The sequence below is a fragment of the Hippocampus guttulatus genome, chromosome 13, assembly GCF_054856545.1.
Source record: "Hippocampus guttulatus isolate MCC_2025c chromosome 13, RoL_Hgut_1.0, whole genome shotgun sequence".
Lineage (NCBI taxonomy): Eukaryota > Metazoa > Chordata > Actinopteri > Syngnathiformes > Syngnathidae > Hippocampus > Hippocampus guttulatus.
In genome coordinates this window covers 16,401,993-16,421,973 of record NC_141273.1, presented here as the reverse complement: position 1 = coordinate 16,421,973, position 19,981 = coordinate 16,401,993, and the positions used below count along the sequence as shown (strand labels likewise).

Here is a 19,981-nt window from a genome sequence, read left to right as displayed (position 1 = left end):
AAAGATGACCAATTAAAGTATATAGTAAGGCGTATTTAGCCGAAAAAAAAGACCATGTATAGTAAAGCGTTTTTAGCCGAAAATAAAACGACCATGTATGCTGTATAGTAAGGTGTTTTTAGACGAAAAAAACCGACCATGGATAGCAAGGCGTTTTGAGCCGGAAAAAAACGACCATGTATAGTAAGGCGTTTTTAGCCGAAAATAAAACGACCATGTATGCTGTATAGTAAGGTGTTTTTAGACAAAAAAAACAACCATGTATATAGTAAGGCATTTTTCACCCAAAAGAACGACAATGTATAGTAAGGCATTTTTAGCCAAAAAAAATGACCATGTATAGTAAGGCGTTTTTAGCCGGAAAAAAAACGACCAGGTATAGTAAGGCGTTTTGAGCAGAAAAAAAACGACCATGTAGAATAAGGCGTTTTGAGCCGAAAAAAACGACCATGTATAAGTAAGGCGTTTTTCGACGAAAAAAACCCGACCATGTATAGCAAGGCGTTTTTCGACGAAAAAAAAACGACCATGTATCGTAAGGCGTTTTGAGACGAATAAAACCGACCATGTATAGTAAGGCGTTTTGAGCCGAACAAAAAAACGACCATGTATAGTAAGGCGTTTTGAGCCGAAAAAAACCGACCATGTATATAGTAAGGCGTTTTGAGCCCCAAAAAAACGACCATGTATAGTGAAACGTTTTTAGCCGAAAAAAAATGACCACATATAGTAAGGCGTTTTGAGCCGAACAAAAACGGCCACGTATCGTAAGGCGTTTTGAGCCGAAAAAAAACAACAATGTATAGTAAGGCATTTTGAGCCGAAAAAAACGACCATGTATAGTAAGGCGTTTTGAGCCGGAAAAAAATGACCATGTATAGTCAGGCGTTTTGAGCCGAAAAAAACGACCATGTATAGTAAGGCGTTTTGAGCCGAGAAAAGCGGACCATGTATAGTAAGGCGTTTTTCGACGAAAAAAAAACGACCATGTATAGTAAGGCGTTTTGAGCCGAATAAAACCGACCATGTATAGTAAGGCGTTTTTAGCCGAAAAAAAACGACCATGTATAGTAAGGTGATTTTCGACGAAAAAAAAACGACCATGTATATATAGGAAGGCGTTTTTAGCCGAAAAAAACGACCATGTATATAGTAAGCCGTTTTTAGCCGGAAAAAAAACGACCATGTATATATAATAAGGCGTTTTTAGCCGAAAAAAAAACGACCATGTATAGTAAGGCGTTTTAGACGAAAAAAAACGACCATGTATAGTAAGGCGTTTTTAGACGAAAAAAACAACCATCTATAGTAAGGCGTTTTGAGCCGAAAAAAACGACCATGTATAGTAAGGCGTTTTTAGCCGAAAAAAAACGACCATGTATAGTAAGGCGTTTTTAGACGAAAAAAAACGACCATGTATAGTAAGGCGTTTTTCGACAAAAAAAACCCGACCATGTATAGTAAGGCGTTTTTCGACGAAAAAAACCCGACCATGTATAGTAAGGTGTTTTTAGCCGAAAAAAAACGACCATGTATAGTAAGGCGTTTTGAGCCGAAAAAAACGCCCATGTATAGTAAGGTGTTTTTCGATGAAAAAAAAAAAACGACCATGTATAGTAAGGCGTTTTTAGCCGAAAAAAAACGCCCATGTATAGTAAGGTGTTTTTCGATGAAAAAAAAAAACGACCATGTATATATAGGAAGGCGTTTTTAGCCGAAAAAAACGACCATGTATATAGTAAGGTGTTTTTCGACGAAAAAAAAACGACCATGTATATATAGGAAGGCGTTTTTAGCCGAAAAAAACGACCATGTATATAGTAAGGCGTTTTTAGCCGGAAAAAAAAAACGACCATATAGTAAGGCGTTTTTAGACGAAAAAAAAACCGACCAGGCGTTTTTCCCCCGAAAAAAAACGAAATAGAATAGTAAGGCGTTTTTAGCCCGAAAAAAAGGACCATGTATAGTAAGGCGTTTTTTTTCCCGGTTAAAAACGCCTTACTATACATGGTCGTTTTTTTTCGGGTTAAAATGCCGGACGATACATGGTCGTTTTTTTCGGCTAAAAACGCCTTCCTATACATGGTCGATTTTTTCGTCTAATATACTTGGTCATTTTTTTTGGGCTAAAAACGCCTTACTATACTATGTCGTTTTTTTCGGGCTAAAAACGCCTTACTATACATGGTCGTTTTTTTCGGGTTAAAACGCCTTACTGTACTTGGTCATTTTTTTTGGGCTTAAAAACGCCTTACTATACTATGTCGTTTTTTCGGGCTAAAAACGCCTTACTATACATGGTCGTTTTTTTCGGGTTAAAACGCCTTACTGTACATGGTCGTTTTTTTCGTCTGAAAACACCTTACTATACATGGTCGTTTTTTTTCGGGTTAAAATGCCGGACGATACATGCTTGTTTTTTTTGGCTAAAAACGCCTTACTATACATGGTCGTTTTTTTTCGGGTTAAGACGCCTGACGATACATGGTCGATTTTTTCGTCTAATATACTTGGTCGTTTCTTTCGGCTAAAAACAACTTAATATACATGGTGTTTTTTTTCGGCTAAAAACGCCTTACTATACATGGTCGTTTTTTTTTCGTCGAAAAACGCCTTGCTATACATGGTCATTTTTTTCGGCTAAAAACGCCTTACTATACATGGTCATTTTTTCGTCGAAAAACTCCTTACTATACATGGTTGTTTTTTTTTCGTCTAAAAACACCTGACTATACATGGTCGTTTTTTTCGGCTAAAAACGGCTTTCTAGACATGGTCTGTTTTTTTTTCGGCTCAAAACGCCTTACTATACATGGTCGTTTTTTTCGGCTAAAAACGCCTTTCTATACATGGTCGTTTTTTTGGGGGGGGGGTTAATGTTCAATAAAATAAGTCAAAAGCCATTTCTTTGCTTGATAGTTGTTGCTATTTGCAGTCAGTAGAGTGCAATATTTAGTTCACCAAGTCATTCCTCAAAATGCATGCTAAATTTGTCATAAATATTTCAAAGAAAAGCTAAAGTTAAAAGAGCCGTTTTAGAGTCAAAAAGTGCCAGCTCTTTTCACTGAGCCGATCCAAATGAACCGGATCACCGAAAAGAGCCGAAAATACCATCACAAGTCTCAACGTCGGTTCTTAAACGAGTACAAATGACATTGCCAATGTTGTTTTTTTTTGTTGACCAGCAGGAGGCAGTCTAGTTTCAAAGTGAAACACTGAAAATCATGCGGGGTGAGACTCGCAAAAGGAGGCGGTGCAAGTGATGACTGATGACTTTCTGATTGCTTGAAAAGTTTGGAGTTTGTCTCCAAACACCCCTCCTTCCCCATGACTGAACTTCTCTGCTCTACAAAGCCAACTCAGTTTCTGAGAGGCTTCACTCATCACCATCACAAGACAGGAGCACATTTGGGATTCAGCCAGCCGGCTCGTGGATTTCCACCTCCTCCGATTTCCCTTTTTGGACGTCATGGCCAAGTTTTGCGGGCTGCTGTGCGGTTTGGTCCTGGGCCTCCTGGGCTGGTTGGGCATCTTGCTGGCCACCGCCAGCAACGACTGGCTCGTCCTTTGCAGGCACAGTCAACTGGCCACCTGCAGGATGTTCGACATTGTGAGGACCAAAGGCCCCTGGGCCGAATGTTCCTCCAGCGTCTCCAACGGAATGCAGACTTGCTTACCTTTCCAGATTTTTGACCTGCCCGGTATGAATTCACATTTTCATGTTTGACGATTTAAAAATATATTTGTTTTATTTTTTTAAATCATCAATGTTCTGCTTATAAATGTGAGTGTTTTGCGGGGGGGGGGGGGGTGCATTCTCAATTAGTCTTATCATGGGGGAAACTGTGTAGTATGACTGTGTAGAATTGATTCATAGTCATTGTTTTTGATATGTCTTCAATTTTACATTACAGATTATCTATCATTTTATGTTTTCCCATTTAGTTTGTTTCACACATTTTATGGTTTTCATGACATGTATTTTGGTTTTATTTCTATTTTATGTGGTGTCTTTTTTCCCCCCATCATTCTGATGACATGTTTTGCACTTACCATAATCATATTTTCACACTATGAACACATGATCAAGTGGCATTGCATAAAACCTACCAAAATAAGGCGTCCTATCAAAGAGTCAAAATTCATGAGCAATGATGTGAACAAAAGCTCAAATTCATCCAAAAATCAGCTTGAGTTAATATTTTTTTAACTATCTTTTCTTTGGACATTTCTTTCGTCTTTTTTAATCGACACGATGCTTCAGTGAACTTTACAGGTTTATTTATAATTGTTTTATTTCTTTGATATCTGTATTGAAATGAACTCACTTCATTTGACAACATATCACATTTTCTTTCCGATGGCGTTGAGACTGACTCTCCTTTCCCTTGCGCAGTTTACGCCCACGTGACCCGTGCCCTGATGGTCACGGCTTCCATCGTGGGCTTGGTTGCCGTGGTGATGGTTGCCGTGTCGCTGCCCTGCATCCGCCTGGGTAGCGGCGCCCAGATTTCCAAGAACAAGAGCGCCGCCGCTGGCGGAGTCCTCTTGCTCGCCGCCGGTAAGCGCTTTTGGCACCCTCATATGAAGCTCAAGCAACCTAAAAAAAAATTTAAATTCAACTTTCCAAAATAAGCCACCGACGCTCGTGCTAGCCACTCCAGGATGACATTGTTGGGGGCACCACAACAATGGACTCGAAATGAAAAGAGCGACACTCAGCTTTTGTGGCGTCATTTCACTATGTTTGTTCCTGCCCAGGCTTCTGCGGGCTGCTTTCGACGGTGTGGTTCTTCATCAGCGAGAACCTGAACGAGCAGGTGATGTCCTTCGGCTTTGCGCTGTACGCCGGCTGGGTGGGCGCGGTCTTGTGCCTTTTGGCCGGCGTCATCCTGACCTGCTGCTCCTCGCCAACGCCGGCGTCCCGCCCGTACCAAGACAACGGCAGAGTCTACTTTTCCAAGACGGCGGCGGAGAGCGCGCCGAGCGCCGCCGCCCCCGCTGCCGCGTCGGCCTCCCCGAAACACACCAAGAGCGTCCACGTCTGATGAGGTCAAAGGTGAAATCACCTTTGTATCTGGCCAAGGCTTTCCCCCTCGATGGACTGGCGTAGGTTTTTATTCATCACCTTCTTGCTTGGCATTTTCCAACAAGAAAGTGCGTAAATGTTGAAAGCGTCAAAAAACATATGCCGAGACGGACAGATCGTTTGGCCAAGGCACACTTACATTTTGCTCACACGGACACACAGTCGGTTCCCCCCCCCCCCCCCCCCAAGTTTTTCTTTGTGGTTATTTATTGTTTGTATGCTCTCGTTTGGATTTTCGATAAAGTATTTGACGAACTCTTACCGACTTATTGTCTGTTTTGTGAGGACGACGGCGATGTCTGTAAACCTTAGTCAGAGACCTTGGCTTGGATAAGGGAAGCACCCACGCAGTGCGAGATAGGTCCATGTTGTGTATTTACAAGCTTGAAAAGCCTAAGCCAAGTTCAAAACCTTACTTGGATGCACAAACTCGACTCTCAAATATTAAGCCTTGTTCAAAACACTACAATGCAATGTAACCTTGGTTAAAAAAAACATTTGAAACCTGAATGCAATTTCGAAATTGTTTCATTTGCAATATCTCCTTTTATGACCTTAATTAGAAACCCTAACCCAATTTTAAAACCATACTTTGAAACCCCGACCCTACTTTCAAACCCTAACCCCAGGTTAAACCCTAATTTGAAACATAATCTCCTTTTAGGACCCTAATTAAAAACCTTAACCCAAGTTTGAAACCCTACTTTGAAACACAAACCCTACTTTCAAACCCGAACCTCAGTTTAAAACCCTAATTTAAAACACAAACGCTAACGCTATTTTGAACCATTATTTTCTTCTGCGGCCCAGTTTAAAACCCTAATTTGAAACCCTAACCCTCCTTTAAAGCTCTACTTGAAAACTCTAACCCATGTTTACGACCCTACTTTGAAGTCCTACCCTTAATTTAATACCCTACTTTGAAAGGTCACATTAGTTGAAAAAAAAAAACTTATTTGAGGCCCTAATCCAAGTTATAAAACCCGAATTTGAAATCATAACCTGTGTTTTTAAACCCTACTCGAAGACCCCATCTCGAGTTTAAAACCTTACATTGAAACACAACCTGAGTTGAACATGTCAATGAAAGTGCAAAGACCATGTCAGAATTTGGGGGCGGGGTTCTTTTATATTTGCAATAAATAACTTTCCTTGTTGCATGAAAACAACAACAGCACAAGTCGGCAGAAAGAGAAAAAAATAAAAATCAAAGCACCCCAGAGCAAGTTAACAACTCACACACACGTACACACGGAAGAAATCCATAATCATAATAATTATACCGGTAATTAAAACATAAACACACACATCTGACATAGTACCAAAACAACAAAACACAGGAAAAGAACACATCTCATCTGTTCAGTTAATTCCGTATTCCAGAGACGACGACAAACGTACGCGCAGAGAAAGAACACGGAGGAGGGGAGGGGGAGGGGAAAACAAATCAATATTGTTTTGTTAAATCGTATTAAAATATTCTCTGCACGTCTTCCCGCTTCTCAACTAGCTAGATTTTGTTTTCTTTTCACAGGAAGTCGCTGTAGAAAAATACTTGCTAAGTGCTCTTTATGTTGTTTTTCGGAAATTTCAAAATTCTGAGATGAAGTCATCGTGGCCACTTGGAAACGCTCCAAATGGAACTGATCGTTGCCAATGTGGGAGATGGAGCCATGTTAGCCAGACATTTTTTTTCTGAATTCTGGAGTCAGCGGTTCACTTTTTGGATGATTCTTTCAATCAGGACTGAGAGCTTTTTTTTCCCCACATTTTGAGCGAAGTGAACTTTCTGTCACCGCTAGCGGTTTGTGATTTCCTAAATTTGCGATTTTTTTTTGGTACCGTTCACTAATTTAGTACTTAACTTGTCGCCAAATACAAAATTTTCTGTGATTTTTTTTTTGGGGGGGATAGGCATTATTTGGGTGTTTTTTTTTTAACAGTTTGTCAATGGATAATTTAACATTTCATCCACTCAAAAATATTTAACCCTTTTGTGGTTTACTTTTTGATTTGCCAAATTCGCATGTCTTTTTTGGGTCAAATTTCCTACGAAATTCTCAAATGTGTGGAGATCATTGGCTGGTGTGAATGTGTCATATTTTTTTGTTTTATTTTTTTGTGTCACCACTGCATGCAGTACGACATGGACAGTCTTGTGCATGCTTCACACTTAACACACGCTTATATAGAAGTAAACACACACGCACACACACGCAGCATTTTTACAATCCAGCATCTCAGGCTCGGCGGTGCCTGAATTTGTCGTCGTTTTGGCTGAGCTGTGACTGCCTTTGGCTGAGTTGGGAGGTGATTAAGGTCCACGGGCGGAGTGTTACGTGGTGCTGCGTCAGGGTCCATCTGGAACCTTCGCACAGTCACGAAATAGGAGGGGGTGTGGCTTGGCGATCATGTGATGCAGGCAGAGGTAGGGCGGGGATTGGCGTGGCATCCTTAGGTTTAGTGCATTCAACAAATAAGGCTTCACCTTTAAAAAAAGGGAACGGATGCAGCAAAGAGGGGCGCACAACGGACGAGGCGCAGGGGACACGAAACATACCCAACCCCCCCACAAAAAAAACGTACTGTCAACACAAAGCCAAAAACATGCCAAAACTGCAAATTTGAGTTGATCCATTCTCCAAATGCACAATTTCGGTGACGGAACACTGATCACGACACTTGAACATGCAAAGGTGGGGAAGAGGCTACATTCATATTTACACAAATATTCAAAAAGTCATGTATGAAATATTGACGTCTGTGAACAACGGTTGCTTTTAACAAATTTCAGGGGGGGAAACCAAGCTGAAAAACAGCCACACAGTTCTTTGCCACGCTTTTTGCTTCAGGTCAATTGTTGTTCTAATAGTCATGATAATCTTAGTCTTTCATCGCAGAGGATAAATAATACATGCCCTTGAGTGTTGATAATGTCTGTCTTCATGTGTTGCCCCACCAGTTTTGTTCCAAACATCCATTGATTCGAGGGTTATATCCGCCACAGAGATGCTATTCGTGAGCACGTCTTTGGCATTTGCCATGGTGTGCTAGCATTAGCATCCAGCTAGCGGACTTAAAGGCTACGCCACATGGCTATAAATCAAATAATATCGTACTCGATTGGTCACAAATTTGAACAGAGTATGCTACAAAGTCGACAGGGGGTGTGGGGGATGGGGGGGGGGGGGTTGTGACCGATACGTGATTTTTTTTTCTTTTTTTTAGCTTGATGTCCATCTCGACAAGAAACAAATCCAAAGTGGAGTAGTTGAGAGGCCAGGAAGCAGCAAGAAGTGTGCAGTGTCTTTCAAAAAGCATGCACACGGAAAAAAAAAACAAAGAACACCCTCACCCCAAAAAAATCAACGTCGTCTATTTTTGAACAAAACACCGTGCACAGGAAGCGAGTGCCACATGCGCAACGCAACAAACACAGACACAGAGAACCAAAAGCAAAGAAAACCCCAAACAAAGCTCCCGTCACGGAAACATGAAGGCACTATCGCAAGCAAAGTGAGTCAGAGTACAAAGTGTGACAAGGTGGAAATCTTCAGTCCTCTTGCTCGTGTTGGATAACAAAAAAAAAAAAACCATTAACAAAAAATCAGGGCTGGGCAAAGTCGACAAAGTTCAACCGGCCGGCCCACAATTGAGATCATTCGAAGTCCGATCACATTTTGTTGATTGACTTTTTCTTCTCAAATCCATCATCATTGTTATATTTGTCATGTAAAACAGTTTTTTAAATTTAATGAATAAATTGAAATGAATTAATTGAGCCGAATGGCTTTTTCTTTTTTTACTCATTCATCCGATATATATATATTTTTTTTATTTATTCATCACATTCAACAACCAGGTCATATATTAATTAAAATTTATGATAAGATGAATATTAGAATAAATAACAAGCCTGAATAAAACAAACATTTTTTTTGAATCCTCAGCCTCAAATGAATTAAATTTGTCATATTTCAAAATTAACCCTGACCCTCGAACACAAACTTTGCCCATCTCTGGTTTAGCCATTTTTTTTTTCTCTAAACATTTTCACTCTGATAAGAAGACCCGCTGACTTGTCGTGACTTCTCGTGACTTTTTTGTCCTCTGCGCGAACGCAAAGCGAGCCCTCCAATCTGCAGCGTCTGCACTTTGTTATCAGTGTTTTTGTTTTGTTTTTGTGGTGAAAACCGGCGAAGGACGTAGCAAAGGGGGTGAGGGTTAGGGGGTGGTGGGGGATTGGCAACGTAGCCCACGGAATCCACACACGAACAACAACCCACCCACATGCTGGCATGCACACTTGCCCGGCGACCACCAAACTCCCGCTCGGCCCACCACTCGAGGCAGTCAGAAATCCACGGGGTCCTCCTCCACTGGGGCGGCGCCGGCCCTGCGAACGGGCGTCCCATCGCTCTCCGGCTGGGCCTGCGGCGCTCTGCCCGCCGGGCCCGACGCCACCTCGGACGGCGGGTAGAAGTCGTCGTCGAAGCCGCAGAAGCCCTCGTCCACGCCTTGGTCGTAGCGCTGGTAGGTGGAAGCGTGCACCTCGTTCTCCCGGGCCGTGATCTCCAAGGTGCTGTTCCACATGCCGTAGCCGAAATAGATGAGCACGCCTGCGGAGACATGTAAGTAGAGACTCATTTTCCATGTAAATGGCCTAATCCGTTCCAAGCCCGCGCAAAATTCTGACATAAATGTTTCCTGAAGCAAAAAAATGCATCAAAATATGGAACAAATCATGTTACCATTCAATTATTGCGCAATAGATATGAGTGTATAATGGAAAAAGAATAGAGTAAAGAATAAAAATGATGGTCATTTCACTTTTCATCTTCATGTTCTCTCTCACAAGTGGTTTTTGCCTGGCGATTTGTAAAGAACCGATCCAAGGATGTTTACTTTGGTCGGCTTTGAATGATCCTTCCAAAATGGCCAAGGCAAACATTTCCATAAAACGCCTCATGGCCCGAGGGGCGAATGACGAGGACGCTGCATATACATATATTGATCTATCTAAACACAGACACCTTCGGTAGAGGTCCCTGTTAGCCAATGGGATGCCAGGATGATGCTCGGTAATAGCCAATGGCAGAGCAGCTATAAGTATGGTGCGTTCAGGAACCTCGGAGCTGCGAGTAGCAGCCCATACTGTATTTTTATCTTTCGTATCTTGAAATTTCTTTCGTAACAAGAGGCGATATTTTCCTGTTGAGGCGTTTTGTAACTTGAAAATTTCGTATGAAGAGACGTTCGTAATTATCGGCAAATGAGGTTCCTCACCGACGAGACACCATATGGAGAATCGTATCCAGGTGATGGCGGAGAGTTTGAGCATGAGGTAGATGTTGACCAGCATGGCGCAGGCGGGCACGAAGGGCACGCAGGGCGCCATGTAGGGCAGCCGCTTGGGGTTCTCCGGCTGCTGCAGGATGATGACCACCAGCAGCGCCAGCGCCGCTACCAACAAGATCAGGAGGAGCACAGCCCACCAGCGAGCCTCCCCGATGCTGCTCGCGCCTGGACGACGGGAAGTAAAAAAAATCAAGTCCTTTATATTATAGCAGTGACGGCCTTATCATTGATTTTTGTTTTTTACTGAGGGAGTCACCAAGTAGCAATAATTTCATTCCAAAAGTGGCAATAATTTAACAATATCTCCGGTAAAGATTCCAATGAGAACGTCCATACTTACCAAATATGATAAAGGAGCAGAAAACGAACATGAAAAGGAAAAGCAACAGCACACACACGGTGACGGTTTTCCCCGTAGCGACAGTGGGCCGGTCCATCTTCCCCGGGAGTCCCAGTCGAATCCTCAGGGTGTAGTAGCGGGGCCCCAGCAGTTTCTTGAGCCGCCACGTCGCTCCGCCCTCCGACTCCTCGGCCTCGATGCCGCTGCCCATGTCCACCGTGCCGTAGTTGGGGTGGCCGGCGGCGTAGGCGTTCTTGTCAGGCTTGCCGATCAGCATTTCGTTGTCGCCCAGGGAGGGCAGGTTCTTGGCACCGCACGTGTTGGTGGTCTCGTCCGCATCGTCGCGGCCGGGCGAGCAGGCGTCCTTCTCGCACTCGGCCAGGACGCCTTCCTTCCTCTTGACGTTCTGCTCCTCGGACAGGAAGTTGACGAGGCCGTGGATGTCGCCCTCGGGCTGGTAACGCAGCAGGAGCACGCAGAGGCTCACCTGCGCGAGTACACGACGTGTAACCGATCTCTCTGGCGGCGGGAAACTAAATTCGCGTTGCACGGAATGGGTCGCTCAGAACGAAATTCGTCTTTTTCATCCATGGTGCGGTCTGCGATGTTTGATGTTGCTGATGAGGCTATGCTAACCTTAGCGTGTGCGTTTATTTTTAACATTTCTGACCCGCAGTAGTGTGGGAAGTTTTCAAATCCGGCAGGCATCGCTCAACACTCAAGACGATTTGTACCTTGAGTGGACCGAGTGCAACGGAAGAGAAAAGCGTTGCGGTAAAGTGGAGACTGTGGAGTTGCGACGCGACTCAGGGGCTAGCGAGCCATCCCGGGCCGAACTAACATGAGTATGTGTACTAATTTTTGGAATTTCCGACGCATCAAACGAAAACACTTCTCCAGTTGATTGAATAGAGACTAAGGTAGGCCAAAAAGAAAAGTGGAGTATGCGGAGTGTAATCCAGCCACGTCAAGCACAGATGCTAAGCTAACGGTAGCACCAATTCATACTTTTTTTTTTTTCACCAATAGCAGGATCGAATACTGCAAAATTCACGCAGCATTTGACACATCGTGGCTCCTCTACATTTACATATTCGGAGATTGAGGGCAACGAGGAAAGTGCGCGCCGCAGCTCAGGACAGCTGAACTGGCACGTGAGCACATTTCGTGTGCGGGTTCCGAACGAACCCAAGACATCGTTGCTCTTGTCCTCACCAGAGTGTACGCCAGCAGTGTGCCGATGGACATCATCTCGATGAGATCTCGGAGGCTGACCAGCAGGGACAAGAGTGCGGCCAGGAAGCCCGACACCACGCAGGCCACGGCGGGGGTCTCCGTGTACGATGACACGTTGGCCAAGAACCTGCGTGCAATCACACACGCAAGCCCACACTTGCAAAAAAGTCCGCCAGAAGGTATAAAGCAGGAGACGGCTTAGGGAGGTGAATTTAAAAAATATTATTAAATGATACAACAAAATGATGATTTTAGAGACCCCTGAGCCCAGTACGAGAACTACGCCCCCGCGTCCCCCCCCAAAAACTAAATAAAACTGACTTGAAGAGCAGGCCGTCGCCCGCCATGGCGTAGATGACCCGGGGCATGGGGAAGAGCGAGCCCAGCAGCGAGACGGTGAGCCCGGCGATGGAGCCCACCGCCACGATGTACTTGGCGAACATGCAGCCGTGCGCGGCGAACATCTCCATCAGCGGGGCGTCGGCGTCGATCTGGTCGTAGGGGACCATCAGGGTCAAGATGACGGACACCTGCCGGCGAAACCAGAATTTGGGCAGAGACCCAAGAGATCTGAGAATACTGCACCCATGGGGAAATGGAAACAAATTCACAGCTACAAAAATTGTCCCCCCCCCCAAGATGAGGGGTGGCCAGAGAGGGCTCCGTCCCTTGAAATCCCGCTAACATGCTGAGACAAGGGCGGTGCAAAAACATCGCACTCGATGCAGTTAACCAGATTCCGCCACCACGGGGCCTCCGTCTTCTTCGGAGGCGGCCGTTGCCCCTGGCAACCATCATCCAACATGTCGGACTCACAAATAAGATGCAGATAGTTGTAGCGCGGCGCCCGGGAGGCTGTAGGTGTGCGGTTTCCCCTGCAACCTACCGACACGTAGGCCGTGAGACACGTGACCAGCGAGGCGGTTATGGCGTACGGGATGGACGTGTTGGGACTTTTGGCTTCCTCTCCCGTCGTGGCGATGATGTCGAAGCCGATGAAGGCGTAGAAGCACGTGGCGGCGCCTTGCATCACCTGCGACGCAGAGAAAGAGCGCCGACATGAAAAATACAAGATGGTTTTCAAATGTGATGTATTTTGTATCATGTTATTTTTTAAAAAATGATATGAACTATGAAATGAAAGTTGAAAAAAAAAAACATTTTCAAGAACACAATTTTTTAAACACATTTTGCACATTTTCAGTCACTTTTAATCTAGCCTGTAAATAAAATAATGTAAACAAAATAAGTACCATATATTGTAAAACTTACAGTAATAATGGCCTGTATTTAGATGTTATTTATCGATCCATACTTGCAAATGCAATGACGAGGACGCTACATAGACGTATAACTATCTATCTACACACACAGACACGTATGGTAGCGGTCCCTCGTAGCCAATGGGATGCCAGGAAGATGTTTGGTAATAGCCAATAGCAGAGCAGCTATCAGTATGTTGCGTTCAGGTAACTCAGAGTTGCGAGGAGCAGCCCAAAACGTATTTTTACTTTTAGTATCTTGACATTTCTTTCGTAACTTGATGCAATATTTTCCTGTGAAGGCGTTTTGTAACTGGAACATTTCGTTTGAAGAGACGTTCGTAATTATCGGCAAATGAGGTTCCTCACCGACGAGACACCATATGGAGAATCGTACCACTGTACATTCTTTACGTACCAGAATTGAAAAAATATGTCCGCGTCCCCGCCCCCCCCTGTATTTTGACCAGAGACGTGCGGTCAGGGGAGGCAGGTGAGGCAGAGCCTCACCTCTGAATGCACATTGCATTGCGCAATCATCACAAACTGGGTCGATACGTGCAACTGGCTCGTGCTGCTTGCCGTATATCTGCATGTCGCAAATATAATGTTTAGCCAATTGAATAAGCCAGCCTTTTTTGCTTTGTATACTATATTTGTAAATCTGACACCAAAGGAGCCAGTGCCTCACCAACCATGCACCTCACCGCACGCCACCGATTTTGACGTACCCCCGACCAGCCGAAAGGCAGGAATCTTCCGTGTTCCCAGTTGTCGCCGTTGACGAAGAAGAGCCCGGCCACCATCAAGAAGAGCCACACCAGCAGGTTGATGACGTTCAGCACGTTGTTCAAGCCCACAGAGTTCTTCACCCCCAGCGCCACGATCACCGTCACCAACAGCGCGATGAGCAGCGCCAGCAGGTCCGGATATGACTGCTCTCCTTTACCTGAACAAAAAGAACAAGAAAATGGAACTTTCTTTCGGCCAAACATTGCTTCTTTTTCCACACGGTGTCAAGCGTGCGGGTGCTTCACAGTCAATGTTTGCGGTTGGCTGCAGTTCTGCCGCGCAAGCGAGAGCGCCAGCTAAGGGAGCCCGGCTCGGGTGATGCGATCGTCGTGTTGCCAGGCGACCGCACCGCCACATGGCAGCATATCCTTCACTTTTGCAATTAAAAACCATGAGCCGCTCCCCACTTGTCTGACCATCTGGGGAATGATCGTGACTCGCTTCTAAGAAGCAAAATTTGGGATTGCTTTGCCAGATGAAAATTTGGAATCCAAATTAATTGAAGCTATATATACAATATATATATATATATATATATATATATATATATATATATATATATATATATACACATATATATGCATGTGTATACATACATATGTACATCATACTTGTACACGCATATGTCTGTATGTTAGGGGTGTAACTGACTAAGTCGTCTCCAACGAGGCCACCCCGACTCACCAAAGCCGTTGAGCGTTCCGATGTGCGTCGTCATGAAGTCGCTGATGCTGTGATTGGCCAGCGAGTCGGCCATGCTGCTGAGCGCCGAGGCGCCCGCCGCCGTGCCGATCAGGTACTCCAGGATCAGGTTCCAGCCGATGAAGAAGGCCACGCACTCGCCCACCGTCACGTAGCTGTACGTGTAGGCCGAGCCGGTGGTCTTTGGCACGCGCACGCCAAACTCGGCGTAACACACTCCTGCCGCAGATCGTCAGACAGACCGGCAGTCGTTAAAGAAGCGGTTCGGGGCAAAACTTGTGACGCCTCACCGGACCGAGCGAAACATGGCTGGAATATGGAACGACTATCGTTAAAAAAAATAATAATAATTATCGGCAATTCAGGATGCCAAGAGCCTTCTGGAACATGACATGTTGGTAAATTGGAGGCAGTCTGGATTTCGATTGGACCGATGAGGCAGCCGGAAAAGAGGGAGTCCCTCACCTGATAAAATGGAGGCCACGGCGGCGATGATGAAGGACACGATGACGCCGGGGCCGGCCATTTCTTTGGCCACCAGGCCCGACACCACGTACATCCCTGTGCCCACGCAGCTGCCCACGCCGAGCGACACCAGGTCCACGGTGGACAGCACGCGGGCCAGCCGGGTGCCGTGCGGGCCCGTGCCCGACATGGCCGAGTCCAGCATGGACTCCACGGGCTTGGTTCTCAGGACGCGCGACGTAAAGGTGTGCCACATGGCACCCCATTGGACCCGCCGCGGGTCCAGCTTGCCTGCCAGGGCACTCATGCCGAGAGTTGAGAGTCAAGGCAGAATTTTTAGTTTTTTCTTTGATGGTTGGATGTGGCGAGGAGGGGCGTTATTCTAAAGGTGAGATCAAGTTCTTGGGTCACTGGAGTTTTGGTCCCCACGTGGTGAGAAATGATCTAGAAAAAAGAAATGGAACAAAAACTCAATTTATATTGTTCAGAAGAAAACAATGCCATTTTCACGGTTGTTTTATGGTCTTATGAATTAATGACTCGGTCCCCTCTTTAACTCAATGTCAGTTTGTCGTTTTTGTTTAACCCAAAATGTTTGCTCAAAAATAACCCACATGGATCAAAAATTGACCGACACAACTTTTGGGGTAGTTTGTTGAACCAAAAGTTGGGTCGAATAAATAAATCACAAAACAACACCAATTTTGGTTTTGTTTTATCCCCCAAAAATCCAATGTTGGTATTTTTTTGGGGGAGGGGGGTGGGGGGGGGGGTATTAATGAAAAAGTTGGCTCAGTCCGATATTGACCTAATTTGGTTTATTTTTGACCCAATGTTTTTTGGAGTACTTCATTTCAGACATGGGTCAGAGACAACCAGTCATGATGGACTATTTTGACTTCATCCGTGAAACTGCTAATTTGCTTTTTTAAGAATTAAAACAACAACAAAAAAATTAATCAAACTGACATCATGCTCCTAAAGCATTCTGAAAACATTCTCAAAAATAACCCATATTGGTTAAAAAAAAAATGGAACAACCCAAAAAAAATTTGGTTCGAATGGAGAACTCACAAAACAACCCAATTTTGTTGGCTTTTTTTGGGGTACAAAACAATTCATTTTTTGAATGGGTTATTCAGTTGACCCAACTTTTTGAGTCAAATGAATGACCCAAAAAGTTGGGTTTTGGGGGCGGGTGTACAAAACAACCTAAGCGAGTGTAATAGCCTGATCCCCCCCCCCCCCCCCCGCACCCATCCCCAACTCTCAATTATGTGCATCTGACGCTTGCCGTTGAAAAAAGAAAAAAAAGTGCCATTAGTTCCAAATGGCAAGTGCGGTGGGGCCTCTTCACTTCACCTCAACCCGCACTTTGGTGAGCAAACACTCAAGTGACGAGCCGCACGCCCACGTCGCCACTCGGATGTCATCTCAACCACTCTACCCATGATAGCCATTACCGTATGAGCGCCCTCATTTGTCTGCCACGAAAACGTTTCTTTTCAAGCCCGGAGTGGGGGTTTTTTTGTGTGTGTGTGTGTGTGTGCGCGCGTGTCGCTTCTTATGTAAAAAAGAAAGACAGATATGCTAACGGGTGTGTGCGCGCATATCGATTTGCGCATGAAAGGGCAGACCGATGTGTTGACGTTTTGCAGATGAATGAAAGAACCAAACATCAACGTGGCCATTAATACACACACACACACACGAGACATGAATGCCCGCCCTGTGATTGCTTAGGTTGCCAGGGAATGGTCGCCCTTGGGACACGGGGCCCAAAGTGGCCACGCGAACACTGTGTGGAGTGCGGCGTGTTGTTGCTGTGGGAGGCTTTTGTACCTTGCTTGTAAGTGGCACGTGTGTTTGCCTTTTGGACATAACCCCCCCCCCCCCCCCCCCCCCGCCGCCCTTTCGGCTGGAGGCGAGGCCGACCTTTTATCTTCACCGTTGGCAAAGCGGCAAGCAGATGGAACACCTGCCAAGCCTTTGTGTTTCGCCTTGTTTGGCCCACGTGGGACTGTTCAAATACACGGGCACCAACACACGCATGCACACATGGAACCATAGAAACAGACACACACACACACACACACATCATTTGAAAGGTAGGTGCTGCCGTTTTGGTTCACAACAAGGTCCACAACGGACTAAGAGGTTAGCATGTTCACAGCCGGGTTTATGATAGCGTCTTTGAACTTGATGTGGGTGTTTTGGTTTTGTTTTGTTTTTTCCTTTTTTCAACATCATGGTAAAAGGGAAGCGTCAGTGAGTTGTCGAGGCTCATCGGGCCACGGCATCTAATGCAGTCGGGGCCATGATTTGAAGAAATACGGTTGTGTGAAAAGTGTTGGCCAATACTGCAATGCTAGCAAGCTAGGCTACACACACCACAAAGTGCACTCTGATCTCATGATGTCTTCGGGGACTGCGCGCGCACGCGCGCACACACACACACACACAATCTGTCGTTTCTAAATTTGTCTGTTACGTAATCCTCGGTTTCCACTCGCTCAGGTTTTTTTGTCTGACTGAGGCGTTCTGATCCATAATAATAATAATAAGAAGAATAAATACTCATTTAAAACCCTACCTTTGTCTTGAAATCCTTATTTAAAACCATCCAAGTTTGAGTGTATAACTTGCCACCCTGATCCTGTCATAAAACCCTAATTTGGAGAGAAAAAAAAATCAAAATCCAATTTCAAAAACCCCTGACACACTAATTGAGGACCTTAATTCAAGTTTGGAAAGACCCTCACTTTCTTTTTTTTACCCTGACTACCCTAAAAAGAAACCCAACCCCTTGTTTGAAATCCTACCCGTGGCTTTCCAACCATCATTTGAACAACGTTCTCAAAAAACAAAACCCTCACCTTGGCATCTTTGCCTTCAGTGAACGCATGTTTTAGGCCGTGGAAAGTTGACATTCAAATTCAGAAGCTAGCCTTTTATTTATTTATAACCACCCCTCCTCCCTCCCAATTTAGTCGGATTAAGTACCTGTGGCGTCTCGGAGGGAGTTAGGTAGGGGGGCGGGGGGCGGCCTGCCGACGTCAAGAGAGCGTGAGCGAGAGAAATAGAGAGAGAGAGAGAGAGAGAGAGAGAGCGACGAGGCCATGTCATGAGGGATTAGCCCACTTCTGGACTGTGACACATGATGTCACGTGGGTGCCAGAACGACGCGATCGATCGATGAATGGATCGCGACATCGATTCAACTCACCCGCGTGTAAAAAAGGTTCCAACCCTCCACGTCTTGCCGCACACCAACGCCGCCTCCCCGCGCCTCTTGCCCGGTCAAGGTGAGGCGCGCGTGGCCGGCCGCCGCCGCCGCTGCTGCTGCTGGTGAGGAGGAAGAAAACACGCCCGCTGCAGCATCACCTTCAGCCGTTGTGCATCCGGGCGGAATGCACAACAAAGAGAGGAGAGGGGGAGGGGGGGTTGAAGGTAAATAAAAAGTGAAGAGAAGATGGTGGGCGAGGAGGAAGAAGAGGAGGAACGTGGGGGGACTCACTGCGGCATGGCTGGATGCAACGATGCCCGCATCAGCAGCAGCATCTACGGGCTGGAGGAAGAGGAGGGAGGATGGGGAGGAGAGAAGAGGAGGAGTGCATGGGAGGGAGGGGACGATGATGCAAAAAGCTTTAAATCATTTATGAAGCTGCGTGCGCGCGCGTGCGCGGAGGTTTTTTTTTTTTTTTTCATCCGCTGCAGCGGATATGAGGCGATTTGCGGTCGTCTGACTCCTCAAAAACGCGTTTACGTGCGCCCACGGGCTTTGCTTTGGTCGCCGATTGTTTGCCGGCAAGCGGAACGACGCCGAGGATGACTTGGACGCGCAACGAGAAACTTTGCGCAAGGGAGGGGCCGGGGCGAAGGCAAGAAAGCGACCAATGGCGGTGCGGATCCGGGGCGAGGCATGCCTTTGTGAATAGGAACAACAACAAAACAAAAAAAACATCTAGATAAATATAGATATTGGAAAGCTGAAGCTGGAAATTTTGTAGGATAGCGAGGACCGGAGTTTGACACCTGTAGTGTGCCTTAAAGAGGAAGTCAAGCCTTTTTAATCTGACTTTGAATTAGGTGCTATTTTGGGAGTTTTAAAAAGGTCACATTTCAATAAACTCCTCCTCGATCATTTATCCAATAGTCTTCAAAATCTGGCTGCCTTACTTAAAGATGCTTCAGATGAAAAGTTATTGAAAGTTTTTTTTTTTTTGCACACTGTCACTGTGCGCCGTTTGCAAAAAAAAAATGCTGCTGTTTTGGAGGGTCGAAACCTGCGTGCGCAAAAAACTCAGGAAGCTTTGCACACACATCAGGCCTGGCAAAACAGCCAACACCAAATACAGAGAAGCAAAGGAACAACCATAATCCAAAGCATACCACAGCATTGCAGCGGCCATATTTGGACTGAAGTCAGATCAATGACGTGTCGCCGTGGCAACTGTGGCAACAAACAACCTGCCAGGTGAATGCGAAAGGTCACAAGTCGGGGTCGGGGGTCGCCGTTGACATTTTGGTTTGGGCGGAGGTGGGGGGGGGGCATGCCTGATTGATGTTTAATGACATCAAGGGACGAGAAGAAGAAAAATACATTTGCAGCAAACAACGGTCTCATTTTGCACAAAATGATCAAATCAAATGAAAAAAAAAATCACACCCAATTAGGACTAAACCAAAAGATTTTTGCAATTGGAGTTGGCTGATTCTATAATTAGGATTCATTAT

General features: G+C 45.4%; 2 protein-coding genes across 6 annotated transcripts; one reads left to right on the top strand and one right to left on the bottom strand.

The window, feature by feature from the left end:
• Positions 1-3,332: 3,332 nt before the first annotated feature.
• LOC147196700 (claudin-11-like) lies at positions 3,333-5,259 on the top strand. The gene is made up of 3 exons (XM_086127564.1): positions 3,333-3,701; positions 4,397-4,561; positions 4,762-5,259. The coding sequence occupies exons 1-3, from the start codon at positions 3,470-3,472 to the stop codon at positions 5,046-5,048; spliced, it is 684 nt and encodes a 227-aa protein (XP_085983690.1). The 5' UTR covers positions 3,333-3,469; the 3' UTR covers positions 5,049-5,259.
• A 933-nt stretch (positions 5,260-6,192) lies between these two features.
• On the bottom strand, positions 6,193-18,843 carry LOC147196699 (putative cationic amino acid transporter). 5 transcript variants are annotated; one of them, XM_086127559.1, is made up of 11 exons: positions 18,762-18,843; positions 18,471-18,628; positions 15,245-15,688; positions 14,762-14,998; positions 14,017-14,234; positions 12,910-13,056; positions 12,345-12,553; positions 12,003-12,150; positions 10,788-11,274; positions 10,376-10,612; positions 6,193-9,708 (listed from the first exon to the last, which is right to left on the bottom strand). In XM_086127559.1, exons 3-11 carry the CDS (start codon positions 15,549-15,551, stop codon positions 9,443-9,445), a joined length of 2,256 nt encoding a protein of 751 aa, XP_085983685.1. In that variant the 5' UTR covers positions 15,552-15,688; positions 18,471-18,628; positions 18,762-18,843; the 3' UTR covers positions 6,193-9,442. The 5 variants fall into 5 exon arrangements, with proteins under 5 accessions (XP_085983685.1, XP_085983687.1, XP_085983688.1 ...); XM_086127561.1 differs by adding an exon at positions 18,248-18,291 and having other exon boundaries at positions 18,471-18,829; XM_086127562.1 differs by having other exon boundaries at positions 18,471-18,589; positions 18,762-18,816.
• Positions 18,844-19,981: the final 1,138 nt, after the last annotated feature.